This window comes from Nicotiana tabacum, chromosome 4, assembly GCF_000715075.1.
Source record: "Nicotiana tabacum cultivar K326 chromosome 4, ASM71507v2, whole genome shotgun sequence".
NCBI lineage: Eukaryota > Viridiplantae > Streptophyta > Magnoliopsida > Solanales > Solanaceae > Nicotiana > Nicotiana tabacum.
The window spans coordinates 61,149,793-61,176,008 of record NC_134083.1 but is presented as its reverse complement, the minus strand read 5'-3'; the positions used below and the strand labels follow the sequence as shown (position 1 = coordinate 61,176,008).

The window sequence follows — 26,216 nt, the reverse complement described above, 5'->3', positions numbered from 1 at the left end:
GAGGAATCGTACGTTACCTCGTCCTGCCGGGAGGGGCCCATGATGTCCATTCTCCATTTGTATGATAATGAGTTAAACCTAGTTAATAATAATATTTCTAGATGTGAGTTCCGAAAGAGTGACTAATGTTAAACAGATCTGGTGGTAGATTGATAACAATGTGCATTAACTATCCCGAAAAGTATGAGCTATAATATAGCAATAAATATTAGTAAATGGCATTTAAGTAAATAGGAGAAGTGATTCACCCAATAAATGATGAACTAGATGATTGTCACTCCTGACAATGATGAGTGATAGACAAATCCTAGAATGTTCGAATTATTCTCGGATCTGATGGAAAAGTATGGAATAATATGAATGAGAATCTTGATGAAAAGGTAGTGTTTGTATCTTAGTGAGAGAGATAGAATCTTTTGTCAAAAGTGTGTTCTTATCAAATGAATGTCACATGCCTCATATCATTGTCTCTTTTTCTATTTATATGAGACATTTTTCTAATAAACCTCAATAGTACAAGTACAGAGAATATCCACTAGAACATTCTCTTTAATATCCTATTTCGAAAACTAGCCGTTACAACTTCGTCAATGGTGCTCGACCTCGACTGTTGTTGACATCTCGACCACGAATCTCGCTGCTTCCTAGTCGACCTCGACTGATGACGACTCGAGTACTCTTTCTTTAGTATTATCTTATCTTAAATATTCTAGGGCAGATTTTGACCCATACAGTTAGTCCCTCCGCTTATTGAGGTCGGCCTCAGGCGGGCTTGATGAGCGGATTCCGTTTATTGCGATCGAAACAATTGGACGAGCAGACCAGGTTGTGATGATTGGGGCGAGCTGGAAACGTGGCCCTTTGTGAGCCGCAAACTTTGGAGTTGTGTTGTCCATGAATCAAGGTGACGTCATGACGTCATGCGTTATTATGATGCATTTTTCTGATGCGTTGCTTTGTTTTGCGTGCATCTTTTGATTGAATCTGCCGCTTCGGTTACGGTGCCAGGTTATGTAACCCGGTATTTACACAGATCTAATAAGTAGTATAGTAAGTATAATAAATAAATATATGGCACATCAGGTAAGTATTTACCGTAGGTCCACTAGTTTCGTATATAAATTGTTGGTGAACCAAAATAATGCCAATTCTCGAGGCAATGAGGAACATCTTACGCGAAAAACTCACAGCAGAAAGCATCACGAGAACTCCCCAAACGGTTTTGCATTTTCTGGAGAGGGAGGTTAAACTATGGAAATTATTAGCAATTTTTCTCAATCAGATGAGCCACTGCTACATTCCTCTCCAACTTGTTGTTGCTATACTAAGGTAATTTTGTTTAAGATATTTCCATCTTTTTTATACCAGCGTTTCTTATTAATACTTGAGCTTTTTTCTATTGAACTGAAGATGTTTTGTCTGTAGCCGGCTTGATTTTTGAGAATAGACGTCTCAGTCATTTTCAGGGGATTTTCCGTTCTTTGAACAACCATAGGCATTATTGTTTGCTGAAGATTCTTTTAATAATGGTTTCTATTTCTGGCTTTGATTTTAGATTTTAGCTTTCTCCAGTCCTGCCTAGGACTTTCATGTTTTCAGTAAAGTCTCGTCATTTTTCCTTAATTGGGAGAGGCACTCACTGCTGTGACTGTAAAGCCTATTTGCTGAAGGAAGTGCTGAAGTTGCAGTTATGCAGTTCAATGATGTTCAGTTGATTGTTTCCCTCGTTTACTATATTTTATATATAGTGGATATATGTTTATTCATTTATTTATTTCAGATGGTATATGATCTTCCTGCTGATGTTGTTTTTTAGAATAAAATTTTAGACCTTAGTAGATTTTTGGTCTTCTTTTATAAATACAAAAATTTAAAGGCCACTTATGTTTTCATCTATTTTATCTCTTCCACAATCATATAGGCTGGATTACGACGAACATGAGATGCAATAAATGTTACTTTTGGTTCATCCTTTAGTTGAATACTACTCAAGGTTTAGCCTAATGTGTTTGTTACATTTTTGTGGTGGCATGTGTTTTCAGACACGAGGCTATTGGTTCATGCCCCAGATTCCACTTTGCTAATTTCATCCTCAAAATTTCAATTGTTATGGAAGACAGACTTTATCCAGTTTCATGTTGAATGAAATTACTATGACCTGCCATTAACTTGTAATGATTGGCGATTAAAGCGCTTCTAGAACTTGTTATTAAACATCTGATCAGATTCATGTCTTTGAAAAATTACTCTTTTTTAAGTTATAGTCGAAAAGTACTTTTCTAGAAGTTATACAACTCCTACACAGGTACCTAGTCTTATATTCTCACTGATAAATGCAAGCATGTCAAAAGATGAAACTTCTATATGTACTCACTACTCAGTGAGTACTACTCACCAAGTTGTCTCCTCGTTTCCTTACTTCATGGTTTAAACCTTTAGGCTCATATTCAATTTTGTGATCGCTAGAGAATCATTATCTGCTTAATGTGATTAGTCCAGCAGGTTATTTTATTTTCATTATGTCTTCCTGCATCAAGGTGTACAAAAGTTTAGACACTTATGTTTGGTTACCATTTTCTCATTGCTGTCCTAATTTCCAAGACAATTTGATCTCATCTTCTTTGCTGTTGGATCGACTATGCTTTGTTTGTTTAACTTGTTTAACATTTCAGTTGGTTTTAGGAGGTCTTTTCCTTTGGCATATTGAGTACATTCCTCGTAGGAATTGTCTTCATCTATAGTATTAGCATCTGATCCTCGAAATGAAAGGGTTTTGAGAGGCTTCTATGAAGTGACTGGTACACTTGCCAATTGTCTGGTATAGTGATCCGATGACTTGTGTTGGGGATGCATTGATTTTCATAGGTTGTGCATGCATGAATGAATAGGTCTCTATCTTTTTCTTAATTCCAGTCTGTTAATATAACAAAAATTGCAATTGCCTGCATTTTCACAAATAATGTAGTCGATTAACTTCTTGATGTGAAATTATTCATTCTTGGATCTATTTTTGAAATTATTTGAACTGCTACATGTACAACACTATGCCTTAATAAGCAAGGTTAGGACTCAATTTCCTTACTCATCACTTCAATAACAAATTCAAGTGGTTAGTTATTAGCTTGAGATGTATATTTATTCATTAAATTACACAAATTCAAAACTCTTCGACTCCTTTGGATATGGAGATCCTGATTCTTGCATGCTTGTGTTTTTGTCTACGAAGCATTAATGATGTTTTGATACTTCTATTAATTGATTAATTCACACATGCATTCATATTTGTTTCCAGCAGGACTTGCACATGCGAGATTGATTCTTTGATCAAGTAGTTGGAGAGATTCTTTTGATAGATGACAATGAGAGCAATGTCATGTTAAATTGTGTCCATCTCATCTAAATGTTTAAGTTGTTAGTTTGGTTCAAATTCCAACCGTGATAAAAAGAGTTAGGTGATTTATTCCCATCCGTCTAAACTTTGGTGGATAGAGTCATCTAATAACCAGTAATCCATGCTGGTGGAAGTTAGCAGGTATTCGATGATTAGTCGACATGCACGCAAATTGGCCCGGGCACCAATTTTATTTATAAGAAGTTTAAGATGTTAAAGGAGGGAAACTTTTTTTTATTTGTTTACATCTGCAACTGTTACGTACTTGATAAATTTGAAGTATGGTGATCGAACTACTATGTTACGTACTGAAGCATTCTCCCAGCCTTCTTGGCGCTTGTTTAAAATAATAGATATTTGTTTTATTTATTATATATTGTTTTGCAATACAGATGAGCTGATGTATAATAGAGATTGTTGTACTCAACACTCTATATTTACATATTCTAGATTAGATGATAGTTTAGGCATCTCCTTGTACTTGTTTTATCCATAACTGATTTAGTAAATTTCTAATGTTCGATGCTTTTAAATTACTTGCTAGCTTTTGAATATTAAAACTGTACAAGTATGCTGACAGCCTGTTTGAATAGATTGGAATATGTATCTGAGAGCTTCTTCTGTTTTCAAAATGTTCGTTAAGGAATTATTCTTGGAAATTGGCAAATCTCATGTAGTTAGATCATATCCTTATCTTTTGTTGCCGGACATGGTTGATATGATTAGGAGCAATGAATGCCATCTTGACTCCATTTATTTTGTTTTCTTTCTTTTTGACTTTGATATTACTTGCAATTCTCTGATTCAATACTCTAGTTTAGAAAATGTTGCCAATGGGGTCAATTTTAAAGCTTTATGGAACTTTATCTATTTTATTGGAAGCAGGTAGTATATTTGGAAGACTGCCCTCCAAAAAAGTAGTCTTCTTTGCATGATATGCTGATTGGATACTAACTTGAGAAAGGAAGCGCCATCATGAGTTGGTATTGTATGTGCAAGCAGGGTGAAGGAAGACACTAACGTGAGCTCGGATCGGACTATAGAGTTTAAGGTGTTTCCTATTTAATTCTTAAACAGTTGCAGAGATCCTGTTGAGAGGTTGAGAATGGTGAGTGAGGAGGAAAATGTGAAGGCTAGCGCCTTAATGCATTTTTTAAATAATACATTGATATGACGAGGTTCTCATTGCATCTATCAAGCTGGTCTGGAAAGTGCATTTTTGCTAGGCAGAAGCCAAGGCTTGACTTCGAAGAAGCGACTAGACTAGGATTACCTGGGGCCACAATACTGCTTAATGGAGGATGGATCTGATGATTTCAGCATTGCTTATGCAATATTCATGTGATTTTGTGTATGCACAGCCATGGAAACCTACAATGATATGCATCTGTTTTCAAGAGTTGTTTTCAGTCTTTCAGAACTGGATAATGATGAGGAATTAGGTAAACACAATGGAATGTGCTAGGGCTGTAGCAAACACTTCCCGATAATATTTCCGAAGCCAAAATTGGTTATTGTGGTTGTTAATGGAAATAACAAAATTCATGTAGGATTTGCAAAGAAGTACTCTCAGGTTTGGCCTCTATTGACCCTTTTACAATATGCCTCCTAATCCTTTTGTATCCCACACCATGTGCTGATTGAGTTTTACTGTATTGTGGTTATTTCTTGAGAAATTCTGGAACGTTTGGTTGTTAAAACCCTTCTAGGTTTTCACCATATTTATTTTACCCTTGAACACATATTGCTTCATCTATTTGAAGATGAATTTCAGATTTAAATTTTTTAGCTTTCCTGGAGACAAACTTTTTGGCTGGGTGATTAGCTTAAAGTTAAAGAACATATAGTTCTACTTTAAAACAAGTTGCATCCCAATGTGGGTGAGTCTTTCCCGAGCAATGCTAGATGTTGGTAAATGTAAAAGGTGAGTCTAATTTTGGCTGACGGAATTACAAAAAAGGTGAAAGGCTGTGACACAGGTTGTATCGAAAGCAGTGATCTTTGCTAATACTTTAGGTTGTAGGCTCTCTTGTGGCTGTTATTCATTTACATGCTGTGGCAACTCATACAAGCAATTTAATAAACGAAATAACTACTATATAAACGAACTTTTTGTATTCCGAATGAAATGTATAAGCAGACCTTTATATTACAGTCTCTATTTCAAAGTCTGCACTCTAACAACATAACGTATTATCTGGTGTTGGATGATCATTCAAGAGAACTCCCACAATGTAATGTCTTTTTTCTTTGGGCATTAAGTCTTTGATGGCTGTGATTTTCTCCGAAGTTGATATTGCTGGCAATGAATTCAGCTTCTTTACTGAAAGGTACTTGGATCCACACATCTCGAGAATAGGCTCTTGATCTCAAGGTTTTAGAAATCAAGGATCAATCACTTCAGGGTGCAGGGGTTTATGAAACCTGAAGCTATATTTCTTATAGAGGGATCGACATGGGCTTCTATTAGAGTTGGACTTAAGATCCTTGGTGCAAGAACTGGAGATCAAGTTTGAATTATAATAGTCACTAATTCTTTGTGTATTATTTCAGCTGTTTTAGGCTCCTTCACCTCACTGCCCTTTTTCCTTGGCCTTTTCTGAATTTAAACAGAACTTTAGATAAACAAATGATAGAAGAAGGTTTAATCATTGAACTGTGTGCTATTGATATTTTATACAAGAAGCCTAGTATCTACGTCAATATGCTTCATACAGATAAGTGAATTATTTCATTGAAGTCCTCTTATATAATTTCAATTTTTACTAGCTAAAAGCACTCTCAATGGTTGAGTATCTGGTCCACACTTGTGAATCAAATGAGACTGAATAATCTGAATTGTCTTTACTAGCCAGTATTGTTGTTTGGAAAAAATAATGTACTAAAGTTATTTTGATAAGTAGTATTTATGACATGATGTCAGCAGATGCACAAATTTCATGAATTACGATGAGTAGATGGCTAAAAAAGATGTCAATGATGAAAGGGAAGATCCTGCTTCTTGTATTGGAAGTCACCTGTATTTTGCCAGTTAATTATAGAGACTTCCGTTAATATGAAAAGCACCGACCTTTGCTGCTACGCGTTGGTTTTAATACAAGAGAGGAAAAAATGAAAACCTTCTTCAGGTTTAAAGTTAAGTTTTGACATGCAGATGCACATGTTGAGAGGTAGTACTTCCTTTAAGATTTTCCTTTGACAGCGATCTCATCTCAGATCAAGACCCTGTAGCCCTTGTTCAAGAGATTATACATCAATGAAGCTAATATATATGTCTGCTATATATGATACTTCATACTTCTGTCATCCCTTCATATATTTTTTTCACCACTCACTAAGTTGCCTTCTCTTTATCTATACTTTTTTTTTCTTTATTTACATTTTCAATAGAACACAATTGAAGCAAAGAATCCATGCAGGCAATACGAACTAGTTGGGATTCAGGCCTAGTTGTCATTTTAGATTAGGCCTGGGTAGGGATAATTGTAAGACTTAGAGAATTACTAGTTTCATAGAACCCCTAATTTGTCTTAGAAGACAAACATCATGTCTTGTTACGTACCGATATTGGGATCAATTAGGTCCTGATAGAGTTATATAGAGGATTCATATCGGCTACTCCATCTAGGTTGGGATTGAGACATAGTAGCTTGATTGATTGATTTATCCTTTCTTTTTTCTTTTTAATTCAAGCTATAATTTGATCTGTCTTCTCCTCTATTTTTCTTCATCCTGTTGCTCAGTTTTCCTTCTCAAAAGCTCCTGTACCTCCAGTTATGAATAACTTCAGGATATTCGAGATTCTGGCCCTTATCACTGCTATAGCACTGCTTGTTTAAGGTTGCTACTTTATATATTGACCCACTTCAAGTGATATTAAAGCAGTATTCTATTTGTAGACTTCCAAAGCTGCATCCTTGCTATAACATTAGGGATGTGTTAATAGGTTGTCATCTGTTTCTGTCAGCATTCGTGTTGGTGGTGTTGCCTGTTGATGGAACATTATGTTTGTGTAAGGATATTCCAAAGCCCTTGATTGGTTGAGTTCTTAAATGGGCGAGGAGGTTCAGAACCATGAAATTTCTGGGGCAATAGGATAAGTCGATGATCGATTAGCTCACTTGGGTCCTATGAATCTAAAATTGCTTACTTTAATGACACTAGTGATGTTCCCAATATACATAAGTAGTAAGTTCTTTTGCTTAACCATTTGTCGAAGTCCATCTTACATAAACTCTTCATTTGCCTTGATATACACATTTGTGCCAAACAGGTGTAACATGGGTATAGGTACTTCATATCGATCCTTCGAGATACACTAAAAGTTTGCTAAATGTTTAACTTATCCAACCAAATACTTACTTGTACATACTCATATCATGCAACATAGTTTTAAGCCTATGTTCTCTAATGTTCAGTTTCCTAGTTTGTGGAGCAGGGACAGCCACAAAATGTTACCTCACCTAAAATGTGTATCTAAGTTGTGGGCTTCTGCATCAAGCACTATAAGAAACCTCAAAAGGTAGTGTCTTAGGAGCATAATGACACAATTTATGATGTTTAGCACACGAAAATATTAGTAGCGACATTTGTAGAAAAGAAAAAGATAATTAGTAATAACTTTATGAAAATATTTGTCACAGGCTTTTTTAATTCACGAATCATTAGAGGGTCCACCTTCAGTGAACACTCATTTACGGGACTGATAACAGTGACTGAAGCCTTGGGGCATGATTAAGTCCAAGACTTGTTCATCTGATCAAAGTTGTATAACCGGAGTTAGAATTGGAAAATGAATGTTGATGGAATCAGTTTGGATTGTTGCATTTCTGTGGAAGTACCTTTGCTTGTCACAGTTCTATGGAGATTTTATGCAGAAGTAATCAGCCTTTGGCTGTTCAGTTTTGAGTTTTCAAGAATCAAGACAGGTATCTCGGTTGTGTTTCTTCTGAATGATCATACTACGACGGCAGCGGAAGTTAGAGTGCTTACTAGTTCATGACTCAATTAATAATCTAGTTGTATTAGGATTTGTCTTTTAATATGGTGTAGATGGAGAACATGAAAAGATGTCGTCCCCCTATTTAGTAGGGTAAGCTTATTGAGGTTTCACTTTACTTTACCTTATAATAATAAAAGTTTATTGAGGTTTCAGTATCTTTGCTTTAGGGTCCCGATGTTCAAGACATTCTGCTATATGGTGTGGGGCTAGCTAGGAATGAGAGCTTGGAATTACATGGTGCCAACCACCTTAGTTGCTCTCTAGTCGCCATCACCTAAAGGCTGAAGGAAACCCTCATTGGAATTACCTCTTTAGATAGCTAAAAGGGCAGCTTCCAGGAACGAAATTAATCATATTCTTGAGAGTACAATCATCTTTCTTGCACATTTGCATTATGTACCTTTTGCATGTGACTTATCCCTTTATGTTGATTGGAGGTTAGACATCAAAGATGAAGGATACATAAACTAGAAAATTGAGTATGGTTGGGTTAGACATAGCAGCTCAAGTGGAAAGATGTGTATTTTTTTTAATTGGCATTTTATTTTTGTACATAAAGTGTCATGATGTTGACTCAGTGCATTACAAGAAGAATTAGGACATACCAAAGACAAGAAATTTAAGTGCTTGTTTGAGGTGTACGTCAGTTTTGTATGGTTTTCTTAAGAATTGAAGAAGGAGCGGAGGGCCCTAAAAGGTTCTTACTCTCAAAAGATGTGTGAATGCACAAAATTGAGATACAAGATTGACATAAGTGCCTTGTAGAGTGGCAAACAAATCTTTGTATTTTTCTGTGTCTTTTAAATTCAAAATATAATTGAAATTTGTTTGCAGAGATGAGGAAGGGGGCTTGAACTAGCACCAGCATAAACGCAGTCCTCCAACCGTTACAGGGAAGGATGGGGACAGGACATCCAAATGGGACATGGAAATCTATATAGCAATCAAGGTAGTAGGTCCCTTTGCTCCCTCACCACCCACCCCCTTCATGTTATTGGATATTATGATCCCTTAAAACTCCCGAAATTTCAGCTCCAAAAGTAAAATATGTTCGTTCATTTTGGACTTGCTAAAACTGAGTGGTTATTGGTTCTTGGTTCCTCATATAACAAAAAAGGCAAAAAAAAGAAAAAAAGAAAAAAAGGAAATTGGAGTAATGTAGAGCTCATACATTTCGTGGTGATCTTAAATGAGTTTGCAGATTGTGAAATGAATGAAGTTAGGAGGACCCCGCTTATTTATTCTGTCTTTGTTTTTAAAATTTGTCCTGCATTCTCATTAATGTTTGTGTGCAGGTTGCAGTATATGCTAACTAATGCATCACTCCTTCTGCCCTTAACAAGACATTCATTTCCCTATTGGAGTACTAAGCTTTACTTACTTCCACTTGGACAAAAAATAAAAATATAAAAAGAGAAAACGATAACCACCTTTTTATAGTTGGCCGCCAACTTTTGAAATAGAATTGAAAATTTTTATGACAAAAAGATGAGCTCAAATTTGGAAATCCTTGATAGTGGGAAAACTGAAAAGTTGGTGATGTGCATGATGTATCAATTACGTCTCAATTTCATACTAATTGAGATTGTTTATATGAATTATTTATTTTCAATATATTCTATTTGGACCAGTCTTGATCTAATATGATAACATAATGTAGTTTAAGGTATATGTTCTTAATGTTACACTTATTTCTTACAATGGGACACAATCTCAACAAGACTCAGAAGAATTCAGACGATAATCCTAATTAGTTAGTATTACTTATGTGGATTCTTTGTTTCCATTGTGATGTTTTCAGATTAATTTGCTTTGATTTTGAAAGATTGTAACTCTTTTGAGACAATTCTTCTATTTGATTTTAGGTCTACCTCTTTCTTTTTAGCACACTTAATTATGTTGTATCGTACCTATGAACTGATTTATTTTGAGTTCGATGTAGAAATCACAGTTCATAACAAGCAACTTTCTCTTATTTTATATCTGTGTGCAAGCTTTATACCCTTGTCTAAGTGATCATGTTTATTTGTCCAATATTGTATTATCACACATCCATCATAATATCTACATTTTTACGATCCTTATCTTGCGGATATGTTGGCCTTTAGAGGTTCAATATTGAATCCTAGTTACTCCCTCCGTTCTCATTTAGTTGTCATGTTAAAATTACTTGTTCCCAAAAACTTGTCAGTTTAGAAAATTAAGAAAGAATAAATTATTCTTTTCACCTTTATCCTTACTCTAATTAATGTGAAAAAAAGATTAATGTAGTGAAATCAAGAGACTAAAGAATAAATAATGGTAATTTAGTCAAATTATGCTTTTAATTAATATTTTTAAGGGGCTTGCAAAAGGCAAACATGACAAGTAAAATGGAATGGAGAGAGTAAAATTGCTCGTTGTTACACTCTGTTAGACTATAATGGCGGAGGTGCAATTATACCTACAAAATGTATAGTCTAGTGAGAATCTCTCTACTCCATTTTACTTATCATGTTTGACTTTTGCACGCCTCTTTAAAAAATGTCAATTAAAAGGATAATTTGACTAAGTTACCCTTATTTACTCTTTATCTCAATATATTACTATTCTTGATCTCCCCACATTCATTGGAGTAAGAGTAAGCGTGGAAAAGAATAATTAATTCTTTCTTAATTTTCTAAAATGACAAGTGTTTTTAGTAAACTTTGAGAAATAAACGGGAACTACATAGAAGTGAAGGAGCAATGAAAGATTAGCACCATAGAAGTGAAGGAGTAAGGAAGTACATAGAACTGAAAAGATGCTGGAAAATGGGAAACGCAGTTCAAGAAGTTGTGGACATTTATATTAACTTTGGGTTTGCTTTCATGGACTGCTGAGGGTCTTACAAACAACAACCGCCCTCTGGTTTATTAACCCTCGCTGATGAATTTGAGTCTTAGTTTGTAGCCTCTAAATTTAATTTGGTGGACATAATTTGTCACAAACAATAAACATAGGCTATTTTGGTAACTTGTACTGAATATGTTAGCTTATAAGCCAAGCAGAGGCATTGGATGATGTCTCTCTTTCCTAGTTTAATTTCATCCAAAACTTGTACCGGACTCTGGTATTTTTTACTACAAGAAATGGGTTAGAGAACAACGACCTCTGTTACTGGAATATCCTAAAACCTTGTAAGCTTGTGTAATCCAGCATCAAGTCTGGTTGGCTGCTAAACCCACCTGAGTAGTTTGCTGTATTAAATTAGCTTTTGCGAATTTCAACTTAATTATCATATATATGATGAATTAAAGCTAAATTTCTCGTTATTACTTTATAGGAGTATTTAGTTATTTCTGTGTTTGTTGTGGCAAAGTACCTTCTAGCTCCTTCATTCTTGCTTCTTCTTCTGAGTGGTGCATGCATGCAGACAAGTACGCGTGCACAGTCAAAGAGAGAGCTGGAAAGGGTTGGTGAGGATAGTAAATGTGAAAGTTGATTTCTGAGCCAAAATATTAGAGTAAAAGCTCATTCTTTTGTTTGGAAGCGGTGATGTCTTTATGCTATCAGATTAATTACATGAAATTGTACATGTGTAAAGCGAGATCAGAGATCAGTGACATGAAAAATAAGACAGATTATGTGTTGAAACGTTTAAAAAATTTTCTATACTGTTAATGCATAGTAATTAAATCCTTGAGTATATAGCAAGAATTAAGAGAGGTTATTTGTTGCAACATGTTAAAAAGTTTATAGCTAGGATAAAAATTCTTATACGCTATATATATACAATGATAGTATTGAATTCTTTTACAATATGTATACTGTTTTTATGCTCCTTTCACTTTCTCGATCTATCACAAATAGAACCACAGAGAAAAAAGAGAGGGACTAATAGCTGCTAGTATTTGATGCTTTGCTCTAACATAAAAAATTCAAGTTGCATTGGAAAAAATATTAAAAATCATCATAAAAAGGCACGGAGATGCCGTGTCTGCGCATTGAAAGCTCTCTCAAAAATTCATTTAAGCACTGTCTCAAGAGACAAGTTGCAGATCTTGCCCTCTTGGGCCCTCTTCCGTCATCTTCTTCCTCTTCATTTCCATCTCTCTCATTTACTACCTCTCTTCTCTATCAGTACACTACTTACCTTACATAATTTACACACCACTTTGCATTTTGTCGCTTTGCATTTAACTCCTTTATGTATGCAATGCATATCTTTTCGCATTCTCAGTAACTACTCGTCTTTTGCTTTTTGTGCTTTCTCTATCTCATACTAACTCCTAACACCTATCCTCGTTCCCCTTCTCATATTGCCACTTCCCCTATTGTCTTATCCACCTTTGCTAATGAACTTCTTAATGCTGAGTGTGTGAATTTTCTTATTTTTATTAGATAATCTAAATGATAACTACAAGTAATGGCTCTAAGTAGAATTTGTAGCAATAAGGGTGTAACTTAGTGGTTAATGATGTGGGTTGAGAACCATAAGGTCTTAGCTCTTACATTCACATTCCGGCGGAGGCAAAAGAAGCATTAGGTTATTTCTTCTCATCCGTCCAATTATTGGTGGACAGAATTACCCGATACCTATGTTGTTAAATTACACTAATAATGAAATTAATACTGCAGGACGAAGAAAGTCAGGGAGTTAATTTATATTGTAAGAAAAAGAAACATCATTCAGTAGTTTGATTGTTTAAATTTCAAACTGTTCTCAAGTTTGGAATTTAAAATCTTGGGAATGATTTATATATAACATTTTTACATGTCTATCGACATTCTGAGACATCTTAAAAATTCAGTGTGACAAAATGGGATAAGCGATACATTGGAGAAGATAAGGTTCTTAATAATTCGTGTTCATTTAGCCAATTTCAGCCCTAAAAAGGCAGAGTGCTGTTTAGGAGTCTGCCTCATTCCCCTAAAAAAATTAAGTGAAAATAGCATGGACTAGTCAGTTTTCAGACTGGTAATCGAAAAATAGTCAGCGTTTGCAAAGTCATTGAAAATAGCTATTGTTTTATGCGGAGATAAAATCTGGACAAAAATACCCTAGCTGAAACACGGAAAGTTCCAGCATAATATGGTAGATTATGAAGCTCATGCGTATAACATCCAACATATTATATGTTGGAACTCTAACACTTAATGAAATTCCATTCCAGCACATTATGCTGAAATTTCATACGTAAAAAATTCAAATCTAGCATATTATGCTAATTCTGAATTTTTAAGAGTGTTTTTCTTCAGATTTTATCTTTATATGAAAAAGTCTAAATTTCAATTACTTTTGAAACTGTGGCTATTTTTCAATTACCAGTTATAATAAATCAGGCTATTTATGATTTCCCCCAAAAAATTACATGCAATATAGAGTTTGATTTACCTTTTAACAGAAGTGCAAAGAAAACAATCCTCAAAGAAAAGGTAGGAGTTCAGCTTAGATTATTATTTCAAAATTCTATCCCTTGAGGAGGAGACTGACTAAACTCGAGACCAAGCTTAGAATATATAAAATTTCAGCGTTATACTTATTTCTAGTTACCCAGATATGAATCCAAATATTCTTAGCTAGGTGGGAATGATGTAAACACCCTCTTCAATTCCAATTATCCATCTTGTACTACAGTATTGAAATGGAATACTTTGATTAACAAGTTAGAAACCTTTGTTCTATCCAAGAGTGATTCCTAAAGAGCAAACACAAATCACAGAAGTTTAAAAGCCTACATTGACATAAATGTGTCGGGAATACCTACATGCAGCATGAAAATAAGGATTAAGGTACAAAAACAAACAAATACTAGCAAGCTACTGAAAAAGGTAGGTTAAGACCATTAAAGCGTTCTAAAATAATGAAAGAAACATAGAGTACGATAATCATAACATTTAATTCTTGATCCCTATTTGGATAAATATTAATTTCACGGTCTCGAGGAAATATGGGAACTATATAAACAATATTGCAAATCTCAATCTTAGATTTAAAAAAAAAAAAATACATAAGGAGTATTTTGAAAATAAGACATATATAGGTTTTAAATTGAACTTGCGTTATCAGAATCTTAGGGTTGTCGTTCGAAGTTATCATAGTATGGCAAAATCATTTTTCGATCGTTTTGTTTTATTGGCGTCACTGCTCCCTCCAGCTGTGCTGCCTTCAGTTTTGTTGCCGGCCATGGGTGATTATCGGAGGTAATTTAGGTAAGCTCTGATACGATGGTAAATTAGAGAGGCATGGCTAGTGAAGAGAAAAATTGTTCAGCATTTCTTATTCATATGATATTATGTCTATATATACAGAGAAATAAGGAGCAAACCTAAGTACCCTAGTTTTAGGTTAACTATATATTAAAAGCACGAACACTGTTAGCGAAATATCGTTCGTCTTTTTTATCCTTTAAAAATCGAAATTATGTTCCTAATATTTAAGTCTTTAAAATTAATTAAAATTTTGATTATTAAATCTTTCCTTATTTGAGTCACGCATGTATTCCTAAAATTGAGGCATTTAAAATAGAATAATTTTAAGTCCGTGTTAGAATCGTGTAAGCTACAACAAAGTAATCCTTGTTATTCACTTTTAGAATTTCAAATAGCATTTTCTCCCACCACCTAGAACCGGTGTTGCTATCCCTTGGATCCTAACTCTTTTTATAATTTTTATCTTATACTTTCCCCAAAGTATTATAAGATTGTCCCTTAATTCGTTTAGTATTTTTAATTTTTAATTCTATTCTAATTTTTGTTTATAATTTAACACTATTGTCGTGCATGATGTATAACATTATGAAATTTGAGTTAGTTTCAATAATATCGAATTTGAAATAATTTCCTACTACTCCTTGTTAGACAATTTGACGTGGACCTGACATTCCAAACAATAAATTTTGGCTAAAAGTAAATAATATGAGAGAATTGTCCAACATTTATGAACTACACATATATAGGTTTAGGATTTCATCTGATATTGTTTGATTCAGTTTTCTCTAATGCTAATTTAGATAGTTCCCTCATATTATCATTTTAGCTGTAACAATGTCTTGCAATTATTTTATATATTATTTAAGGTATAATATGGTTCAAAATTAGTGATCATGTTTTTTTTCCGATAAAATTATTTTTCCTCTCCAACTTTTTACTTTAACAATCAAAGTTTCCTTCCAATTAGAACAACATAATACATTTGTCCTTACTATCTCAAACAATTTTTAAATTCCTATTTTAAGCTCAGATTATTATCATCAAGCTTTATTTTAATTTTTTAATATCATGATTTTTTTTAAATCTATGTTATTAAATTATAAACAATAAATTAAATATTATTTCTAAGTAAGCAAGAAAGAAAAAATAGTGATCAAGCAATTATAAATTAATAATGTTGAATAATGAAAGAAATGAGCAGAATAGAAAATTTAGAATAGTAAAATAAGTTTCACACTGGATAAAATCGTAATTAAATAATTTTTTTAATTTTTAGGACTTTAAAATCAACTAAAAATTTCTTTTCGTATTTGGAATTATGTAGGAACTTCTAATATTTAGGAATACAAAATCAAGAAAACTTTTACTTATATAAGCCATTTTCTTATTTAAAGTGTTAATTATATTTCAATAATAGTTCACACTTAGGACGTTAAAAAAAGCAAGTTCAATTAGGACGTAACAATTATAATCCAATTGTTTTAGCTAAGGCACGAACAAAAAATACATTTAAAACATAGTTTAGATTAAAAAATATGGAAGCATTATATTGAAATGATATGAATTTAGACTTAGCAATTAGGACTTTCTTTTTCCTTTGACCAGCAGAAGGACTTAGAATTTGAAGTATACTCAAATTCTTTTGTCCATTTTTATTGTCTACATATTAAGAAATAAATCAAATGACAATCTTTTCAAAATGTGAAATTATTTTAAACGGTAAAAAGATTGATCAATATTTTGTACAAAGAAATACGAATAGAAAAATGATGTATATATATAATTAGCCGCAAATAAAAGTACTTTAGAAAGGAACCAAGGTAAAATAAGATAAGAATCGGGCTAAATATTTATAAGAACTTTTAATAATAATCGAGTTCGGATGCCTATGTGATTACTTAGGCATGAATAGAATAAGGTTATAGTTTAGAAGTCCCATTAAAATGAGTAAAATATAGGTAAAAAAATTCTCAATTTTTCTAACACAATTCGTGTAATAAGTAACATAAAATATGCCTAAACAAGTGCTCAGCCAAAGTTGAATGATCTTTTTAGCTACTTCTTCTATGACTTTTTTATACAATGAAGCAAGTAAGCGAACAAATTAAGGGAAAAACTATAAGAGTAGATCAAACTCTCAAATATTATTATTTTGGAATTTGTAATTTTTTGTTAATTCTTACGTTATAACGCAAACACAACCTTTGAAAATTATTTATGTTATTTTTAAAAATCTGTTTTCTTTAACACGAGGGACAAGCGGAATGTACGTATATTACTAAATATTACTAATATCATATTTATAGAAAAGTTGGTTTCGAGGAACAGTAAGTACGCCGCATCTGGCATAGCACTCAAGCCAGATGCTAACTTGGGTGCGACACTGAGGATGACACTAAATTTAGGTGCTATATTGGGTGTTGGGCACTGAGGATGACACCCAAGATATACACACGCTAATAAAAAAACAAAATAGATTTACACTCTAAATAATAGTAGCGTCATCATATAAAATAAGACCTAGGGAGTAACAATTAAAGTGATCATACACTGAATGCAACTGAGCAAGCTTGGTCCATTCTCTTCATTATATCTGTCCTGATACTGTTCGAGAGAAAGAAAAGAAAAAAACATTTAATTTGTTGAACAGAGATCACTCAGAGTCCGTAGTTGCTCATTTTTATCGGCATAAAGCTTTATCAGATACTAACACATTTAGAATCTATATGAAGAGACAGGCCAAGTTTGTAAAGGGAATTGTGCGTTCTGCAGATATGTGTTTGAAAACAAAAACTTCTTTTTCTAGTTATATTCCGTTTGTGTATTCAAGTTGAACTATTAATGATGCTTTGACAAGACAAAATATATTTTCTGCCTATTTAAGGAAGTAATTGTTTAAATGCATTGCAATAACTTCTACCCTCCCTTTTTCTTTCTTCTTTTCAGTTTTCTCCCCTTAAAAATCTCTGTTACTATACTACTTTGTGTTGCTTTTATTAAGATGCAGTTTGATAGATATCTTTATTGGGGAGGGGGATGGTCATTCCTGTAGACTGTAGTATATATGTTTAAATTCCTGGAGCACGATCTAAATGCGACATGCTTAATTAATTTCAAGTTTTTATATTATTCTTTTTTAAATGGATATATTAAGAGAATGTTTCTCAAACAGAATGTATGTCATTTAATTTGCTTATCGTTAAAGAAACCTACATTGTCCTTAGTTATATGAATCATGTATATATTTACTCCATCCGTTTCAATTTAGATGAGATAGTTTTATTCGACACGGAATTTAAGAAAAAAAAAAGACTTTTGAAACTTGTGGTCTTAAAAGCTTAAGGGATAAAAGCTTTGTGGGACCATGATATTTGTGTGGCTATAAAAATTTCTTATTAAGGGTAAAATGGGTAAAATGGAGAGTTTAAAGTGAATTATTTTCAAATTTAAAAATGTATCATTTATTTTAGAACAGAGTCGCGAATCGGTGTTAACGAGAGGCTAGAGGTTTGGAGACAGGCTCTTGAGTCTAAGGGTTTCAAGCTGAGCAGGACGAAGACGGAATACCTGGAGTGTAAATTCAGCGTTAAGCCACGGGAAGTGGGCGTGGATGTGAGGCTTGAATCACAGGTCATCCCGAGTAGAGGCAGCTTCAAGTACCTTGGTTCGGTTATCCGGGGGGAAGGGGAGATCGACGAGGATGTCACACACTGTATTAGGGTAGGATGGATGAAGTGGAGGTTAGCATTTGGAGTCATGTGTGACAAGAGAGTGTCACCAATATTCAAAGGTAAGTTCTATAAAGTGATGGTTAGACCGGCCATGTTGTATGGGGCTGAGTGTTGGCCCGTTAAGAACTCACATATCTAGAAGAAGAAAGTAGCAGAAATGAGGATGTTGAGGTGGATGTGCGGGCACACTAGGATAGATAAGATTAGGAATGGTGTTATTCGGGAGAAGGTGCACGTGGCTCCCATTGATGACAAGATGCAGGAAGCGAGACTTAGATGGTTCGGACATGTTCAAAGGAGAAGCCCAGATGCTCCGGTACGAAGTTATGAGCGGCTGGTTATGGAGGGCACGAGAAGAGGTAGAGGGCGGCCTAAAAAGTATTGGGGAAAGGTGATCAGGCAGGATATGGCGAGACTCTAGATTTCCGAGGACATGACACTTGATAGGAAGATGTGGAGGTCGAGTATTAGAGTTATAGGTTAGGATATAGTTGAGTCTTGACTTACTTCGTACCATTGTGGGACTAGCCAGGTAGAGTTTTTATCTAAGATAGCTAGTGACAATGTTGTGTTTTACTACTTCGCTTTTCAGTGCATGTCCTATTTACTAGCTATCGCTTTTGCTTTGCATCTTTCTTCTGCATTTCATGGTGTTCCTATTTTTCCTATGATTGTTGTGGTGATACTAATATTTTCTCCTTTTGTCCTTTTGTCCTTTTGTTTTCTTGAGCCGAGGGTCTTTCGGAAACAGCCTCTCTACTCCTTTGGGGTAGGGGTAAGGTCTGCGTACACACTACCCTCCCCAGACCCTATTAGTGGGATTTTACTGGGTTGTTGTTATTGTTGTTATTTTGGAACAGACTAAAAAGAAAAGTATATCATCTAATTCGAAACAGAGGGAGTATAATATAAGCTTTTATTACTGCCTCATCACTATTCAATGTTTAGAAAATTGATAAGTACTACAGTCAAATCTTTCTAAAATAGTTTTATTTTTTTTGATATTTTTTTTGGCTTTTATGATGAATGGTTGTTATACGCTTATAACAACATTTGATGTTTAAATATTATTTGGCTCTTATAGGCAAAAACTACTTTAAAATTAATTTTTTTTTCCTTTTTTTATTATGTAATAAAACAATAAACAAAATTATACACTATCTTTGTTTGACATAAATGCTACTTTGTTTCTAAAGGAATAGTTTGAAGTTTAAACCCCATACGGCATGAATTATACTTTAATGAGTATTCTTCATAAACTTATGCACGATGAAAACTTTGTACAGTGGAAAATATATGTGCAGATCATCAATTGTAATCATTATGTACGATGGAAATTTGTCCAATGAAAATGGTATATATGTGCAGATCCTCAAATATTAGACATTATACATATTAGAAATTATTGTGCAATGGAATGGCAATATACTAGCATATATTTTAATGAAATTTATTAAAATCTTTAATTATGAAAGTATGTATTAACATAATATTTTATTAGAAGTGGTGCATTACAATTTTAAAATATTTGTTCAAAATCTCTAGATTTATTATTTGCAATCTTAGAGATTCTGCAAATGTTATAAAAGGATAATTTTATAAAAAGTATATTGTAATAATGATGGTTGTTATTGTTATAGATAAAAAATTATTATAGAGGTAAAATGTAACATAAAAAATTACTTTTAAAAAATTTAATTTTTTTATAATAAAGTGCTGTTATATAAAAATATTATTATAAAAAGGTATGACTTTATTAGTTAGTCTAAGTTTATACTTATAATCAATCCATAATAATTCTCCTCTTTTATGCAATTTTTTGGAACTGACTATACTTGCGAAACTCGCATATGAGAAGTATTATATAAAGGAATTGTGCCGCAGATCGAGTAGGAAAGGTTATGGATATCATTGATATTAGCTAGTGCTACTGTGCTAGTATAACAGTTGTCTCCTTTTGTATGTATTGTTCTTTTGTTATCAAAATTTGAATAATTGAAATAATTTAAATTTCGAAAAATATTTGTATAAAGTAACATTATTAGCAAGTACTACTAATTTTTTTGATGCATGTTAAAGTAAATTAAAAGGTATCTTACGATTAGGAGTAATACTTGAAGTTTGTGGGTCCAATCAATTTGATAGGGCCACAATTAAGTCATTGCCAGGGAAGAGGCCAACCTGACAAAAACTTTATACAACATTCAATTTGACAAAGGTTCACTTATTTCTAACTCATTAAAAAAAACAAAAGAGAAAGAGAGACAGCATCCAAAAGCCTAAGCCCCTTATATATTTTTATTTTAAATTATACTATGCAGTATTTACTGTAAAACCTAAGAAAGAGCAAGACATAGTCCTTTTTAAAGTCTTTCTAAATTTAACATATTTTATATGAGAAAGGGAAATACTAGAGACGATCACGCAAGTGTTCTTTTGGTGCTTTGAATTTACTACTGTAAAACTTAGCAACTAAGTCTAAAACAGAAGCATACGAATCCTTTTACACACTTGGTTAACTCTGACATACATTTGCTCAAAAGGGGAAATTACTCATGAGAGTAAAAGAGACTGCCACTTCTAACTTGGAGTCATCTCTAGTTTGTTTTAAAAAGAGAGACTAAATTTGTTATAAGATCAAAACATAAGCTAATATCACAATCAAGAACAAACAAAAATAAATATCTAGACATTTATAACATGGTTTTCTTTTTTTCACTTTTGACACTGTCAAGGGCAAGGAAAACTAAATGTCTTGACATTAACATGGTTTCCTAATTCCTTCTTTATTTTTATTTTTTTTGCTTTTGATACTCTCAAGTAGGGCTAGGGTTATTGGGTAAATAGTTCGATAACGGTTTAATGTTATTTGGCTATTGGGTTATCGGTTCGGGTATCGATTTTCTCAATTTTATTAACGGTTTAACCGATAACCCAATAAACTTTAACAAAATTATTATTTTACCCACTAAGTATATAAAGCCACCTTATGGCTTCATTCTCTCAATTCTCTCGGCAGTTACCCTTCATCTTCGGACCTTAATCCTTAGAGTAAGTTTTAAACTTTTCTGAATGTCTCATCTTAATTTTTCAGTTAATATTTTTAGTTTTAAACTTTAAAGAATTAATTGTTCATATTTTTAGTTTTTCTATTTATTTCTTTTGTTGCACTGATCCTTTAGTATTTACAAGATTAGGATTTTATTATTTTTCTGTGAATTATTCCCGCCCGCAGAGAGATAGTAAGATTAGATTGTTGAATGTCTTATTCTTTACTCCTACTAACTTATAACTTTGAAAATTGAGATCATTCATTAGGATTTACAAATGCAAAAAAAAAAAATTAGCTTCAAAAGTTGAAATTTAATCCCTCTTTTCTTAAGAGTGAAAAATTCAGTTCCTTTTTCTTAACAATATGATCATAATTTCTATAATAAAAACATGAAATTTTTGGATATTTTTTATTTTTATCGACTAAACCGATCACCGAATCGATAATAAGGATCAATAACCGACTAACCGATATCTTATCGATTCGGTTATTGGTTTAACATATTTATAAACCGATAATATTCACAACCGAACCGAATCGACTGATGCCCTCCCTACTCTCACGGACAAGGAAAACTAATAGTATGTTGATACTAAAATGGTTTTCTTCCATCTTTTTTTTTTGTGGCTCTGGACACTCTCAAGGACAAAGAAAACTAAATATCTAGACATTAACATGGTTTTTATTTATTTTGACACTCTCCAGTACAGGCAAAACTACATACCTGGACATTAACATAGTTTTTCTTTTCTTTTGAAAAGAGACTGCAATAGATCTTTTTATTAGGTTCAAATAATTAATTACAAGCTAGCTAGGTACTCGATAGTCCATTAGTAGGTAAATGATCTTTTTCTTATAGGAATATCGGTTAAGGTTGAAAATTCTTTTCTTTTTTTCTTTTTGTGGAAATAAGGAATGTCCCCCATAAAATTGGAAAGAAGAAATGCAGATAGTTAAAAGTTAAAACTACATACATGATCCTAAATTTACTCTGCAAAGGATGTTAACTAACAGTAGTAAGTTCAGGTGGAAGGTAAACTTGGTGTTTTCGAATTTCACCCCAACGTAACGACTTCAATTTTTCATGCCGACGTACGATACTAAAGCCTTTTCTTTTCATCATTAACCTATTATTATATTGCTCGTACTCTTTAGATACGTCACAATTTTTATATATTGATGATTCTCTTTCAATATCGCCCCTTCTTTTTATTCAGCAATAAATATCGATCCATTGCTCTTAACGGCTCTCTCTACTATTGCTTTTCTCTTTATCTCTCTTATGTTCGTTCCTTCATATCCCAAACCAGTTTCACTCTCTCTTATTTTCTCGTCAAATTTCCCTTTATAGTGTCATTCACTTTCAGCCTTTTTCTTGATCTTGACATTGACAACTAGAAAATGGAGGGTGAGAGTTTGTCTGATCGTTTCTTTGAGGATTCTGAATTTGACATCTTTAGTATTTTAGAGGCTTTAGAAGGAGGCGGTGTTTCGGAGTTTAACATGAGTAACCCCACAACAACAACAACTTCGGATGAAATTAATGGTTTAGTTTCCAAAGAAGAAGAGAAGAAAAGGAAGTTGGTTTCTCAGAAGTCAACAGGTTCTAGTGCAACTTTACAAGAATACTCAGAGACTGAAGCAGACGGTGGTGCTACACCAAATAGCAATAAGAGACAAAGAGTAACAGCGGTAATTGGTGGGATAGAGGAGGGAAATAACCAAATAGAAACAAGGATTTCTCACATAACAGTTGAAAGGAACCGCAGAAGGCAAATGAATGAACATTTGTCTGTTCTCCGCTCTTTGATGCCTTGTTTTTATGCTAAACGAGTACGCTTCTTCTCTTTTCCAACTATTGCTACCTTTTCATTTTTCATTTTCTAGAGGTTTCAACCAAATCTGCTTTTGAGTTTAATAATTAACTTCTATACTTTTTTCCTTCTTCTCTGTGGTTCGAAAACTTCACATATACGTGTCATTACATTCTCGTCTAAATCTTTTTTTTTTTCACTTACTAAAACTGAATTTTCACTCTAATCATATCATGTTAATAGATAACTACAAGTAAAAGTTCAATAAAAAGAGAGATTAGGAAGTTGAAAACGTAACTCAATCAAGATTATCTAATACGACAAGTTAAAATACATTAATAGTGTAAAAACTCGTGGGAATAACTTAAGTTTGTTGTTGGTGTTGTTGTTCAAGCATGTATAAGTTAGTTGTCAATCTTTTTGCTTACACTTTGGTTACTGGTCTTGTGGAGTATAATAATTTGATGAACTAACACATGTAAGTAACCTTAAATGAAATAATTTTCTAGTGGGTGTGGGGGCATGCATGTCCTAAATGTGTTCCAGAAATCTTATACAAAGTTTGAAAATGTTCTACGTACTACACTTCTGAAACCATTTCCTTGTTTTGAAGTTTAGCATAAATTAAACTTCTTATTTCCTTTTCTTTTTTTGGTTGGCATGTTTAATCAGGGCGATCAAGCATCAATAATTGGTGGGGTAGTGGATTACATAAACGAGCTGCAGCAAGTTTTACAATCATTAGAAGCCAAGAAACAGCGCAAAGTTTACAGTGAAGTTCTAAGTCCAAGACTAGCAATTCCAAGTCCAAGAGTATTACCCTCACCTCTTAGTCCAAGAAAGCCACCACTTAGCCCCAAAATAAACTTACCGATTAGCCCAAGAACCCCACAACCAACCAGCCCTTATAAGCCTAATAATAATAATAACAAAAGGTTACAGCAACCAACAATATCTGCTACTCCACTAGAACCATCTCCTACTTCTTCTTCCACTAATTCCTCCATTGACAGTGCCAATGAACTTGCTGCTAATTCAAAATCAGCAATTGCTGATGTGGAGGTGAAATTCTCCGGCTCTAATGTTATACTGAAGACGATGTCGCCGCGTATTCCTGGCCAAGCTGTGAAGATTATTGCTGCTTTAGAAGAACTCGCACTGGAAATACTACATGTTAGCATCAGTACTATTGATGGAACCATGCTCAACTCTTTCACTATTAAGGTAATTGATAAGCTTAAACTTCTGTACGTTATTTATACGACCAGATTAAAAATATGTTACTATCTTCAATTAAATTGTACTGATATTTATACAGTCAATGTATACTTAAATTCATACCTACATAAGGCTAGCTCAATAACTCTCAAATTACTATCATGAAGATGAATTCACCCTAGAAAGGTCCGCAGCTGGCACTATTATTACCTTCTTTTATGACCAAGTATAAATCTTTCACAATTTGAAGTAAGTTCTACTACTATAATTTATTGCTAGCTCAAGTCCTAAAATGCTTTTGCATGATAAGAACCTTAAAACCATTTTATTTCATTATTTTTCTATTTCAATCTCTTCCATTTAATGCACCTTTACCTAGAGGTGTACAAGAAGTTGATCGAATATACATCTTTTTTGGTATAATTGACCTAAGCTTATTCCAAACATGACTATATATAACATATCATAGTTTGATATGGAGATAGAGTTGACAAGTCAGGACAATTGAGGAAATTTTTTACTAGCACAAAATGTTATACCTGATACCAAAAGTTCCTAGTAATCATTTGTTTCCTATGGTGAAACAGACTTGTGGGCAATCATTTGTACTTTCTGGTTAACTTTTCTACATATGGCACCCTTGACAACCACACTTCTTCCAAAAGATTTTAACTTTTTAAACTCCGGTATTATTTCAGTAAATGCAATTTACTATCGGTATTAAAGTATTAATCTTCATGTATTACTAACAGCATATGGAAAAGACTAAGCCCGTTTGGCCATGAATTTTTTTCACTTTTTTCGAAATTCTTTTATTTTTTTCCGAAATCAGTATTTGGCCATAAAATTTCCAATTTTTACTTGAAGATGAATTTTGGAACTTTTCTAAAATTTGAAAAACTCTAAAAAGTTATTTTTCAAAATTTTCACTCAGATCACTCACAAAAATTTAAAAACAACCCAAAATTATATTTATGTCCAAACACAATTCTAATTTTCAAATACCTTTTTCACTTAAAAAAAAAAATCATTTTTTTTCGGAATTTTACAATTCTTATGTGCAAATGCCCACTTAAACACTTACTAGAGAATCCCTCTGGTTCCATCAAATTAGTGAAGATTTCAAAGCTAATGATTGATAATTTCTTGCGCATTTGACAGATTGGAATTGAATGCCAACTAAGTGCTGAGGAACTGGCTCATCAGATTCAGCAGACATTCTGCTAAGCACAGTACTCAATAATTACTTTAGTAGTAATAGTAATTTAGTACATGTCCAGACCACCCTATTTCCTTTTGTTTTTTTGTATTTTACGAAAAGAAGTGTCTCATTCCTCTAGATCGATCTGACTAGGGAGCTGTAACAATAAATTAAAGAGAACGTGGGTGGTTGAATTTACCACCATTCTGATTTAACAGACGTTACGTATAGATTGTCATGACTTTTATTTACTAGCTAGTGATCGATCGTTTGATATGACCCTTCTGTACTCATTTCGTTATGTTCAGTCTTTGTATTTTCATTCAACTAATTAATACAGTATGTGTTCTTTCACTTAATTTCATCTCTTTTGCTTTCTATTAAAAATAATAATTCAAGCAACAAGGGATTAAATCAGTGGAATCCGAGGTAAAATTAAACTATGAAGGAATGAGATATATATCATTGTCAAAGAGTTGCCATGTGATCGTATACTCTTAATAGAGCTCTATAAGTACTGTATCTATAAGTTCTCAAAGTTGCCTTAGCCTATGGTAATATATATTCCACTACCAAGGGCTGCTTTAGAAGTAAGTTTTAGGAAATATTATCCAACGTGATCCGACTTTTCTT

At 33.3% G+C, this 26,216-nt stretch overlaps 1 protein-coding gene and 1 long non-coding RNA gene across 4 annotated transcripts; both read left to right on the top strand.

The window, feature by feature from the left end:
- Positions 1 to 1,114: 1,114 nt before the first annotated feature.
- Positions 1,115 to 9,883, top strand: LOC107784399 (uncharacterized). Of its 3 annotated transcripts, none has more exons than XR_001647677.2 (3): positions 1,115 to 1,329; positions 4,277 to 4,964; positions 9,228 to 9,883. It is a non-coding gene; the product is annotated as an uncharacterized LOC107784399 (long non-coding RNA). The 3 variants fall into 3 exon arrangements; XR_001647676.2 differs by having other exon boundaries at positions 4,277 to 9,342; positions 9,689 to 9,883; XR_012708743.1 differs by having other exon boundaries at positions 4,277 to 9,883.
- Positions 9,884 to 22,574: 12,691 nt separating this feature from the next.
- LOC107784398 (transcription factor SPEECHLESS-like) lies at positions 22,575 to 25,897 on the top strand. The gene is made up of 3 exons (XM_016605526.2): positions 22,575 to 23,183; positions 23,837 to 24,388; positions 25,544 to 25,897. Exons 1-3 carry the CDS (start codon positions 22,752 to 22,754, stop codon positions 25,607 to 25,609), a joined length of 1,050 nt encoding a protein of 349 aa, XP_016461012.1. The 5' UTR covers positions 22,575 to 22,751; the 3' UTR covers positions 25,610 to 25,897.
- Positions 25,898 to 26,216: the final 319 nt, after the last annotated feature.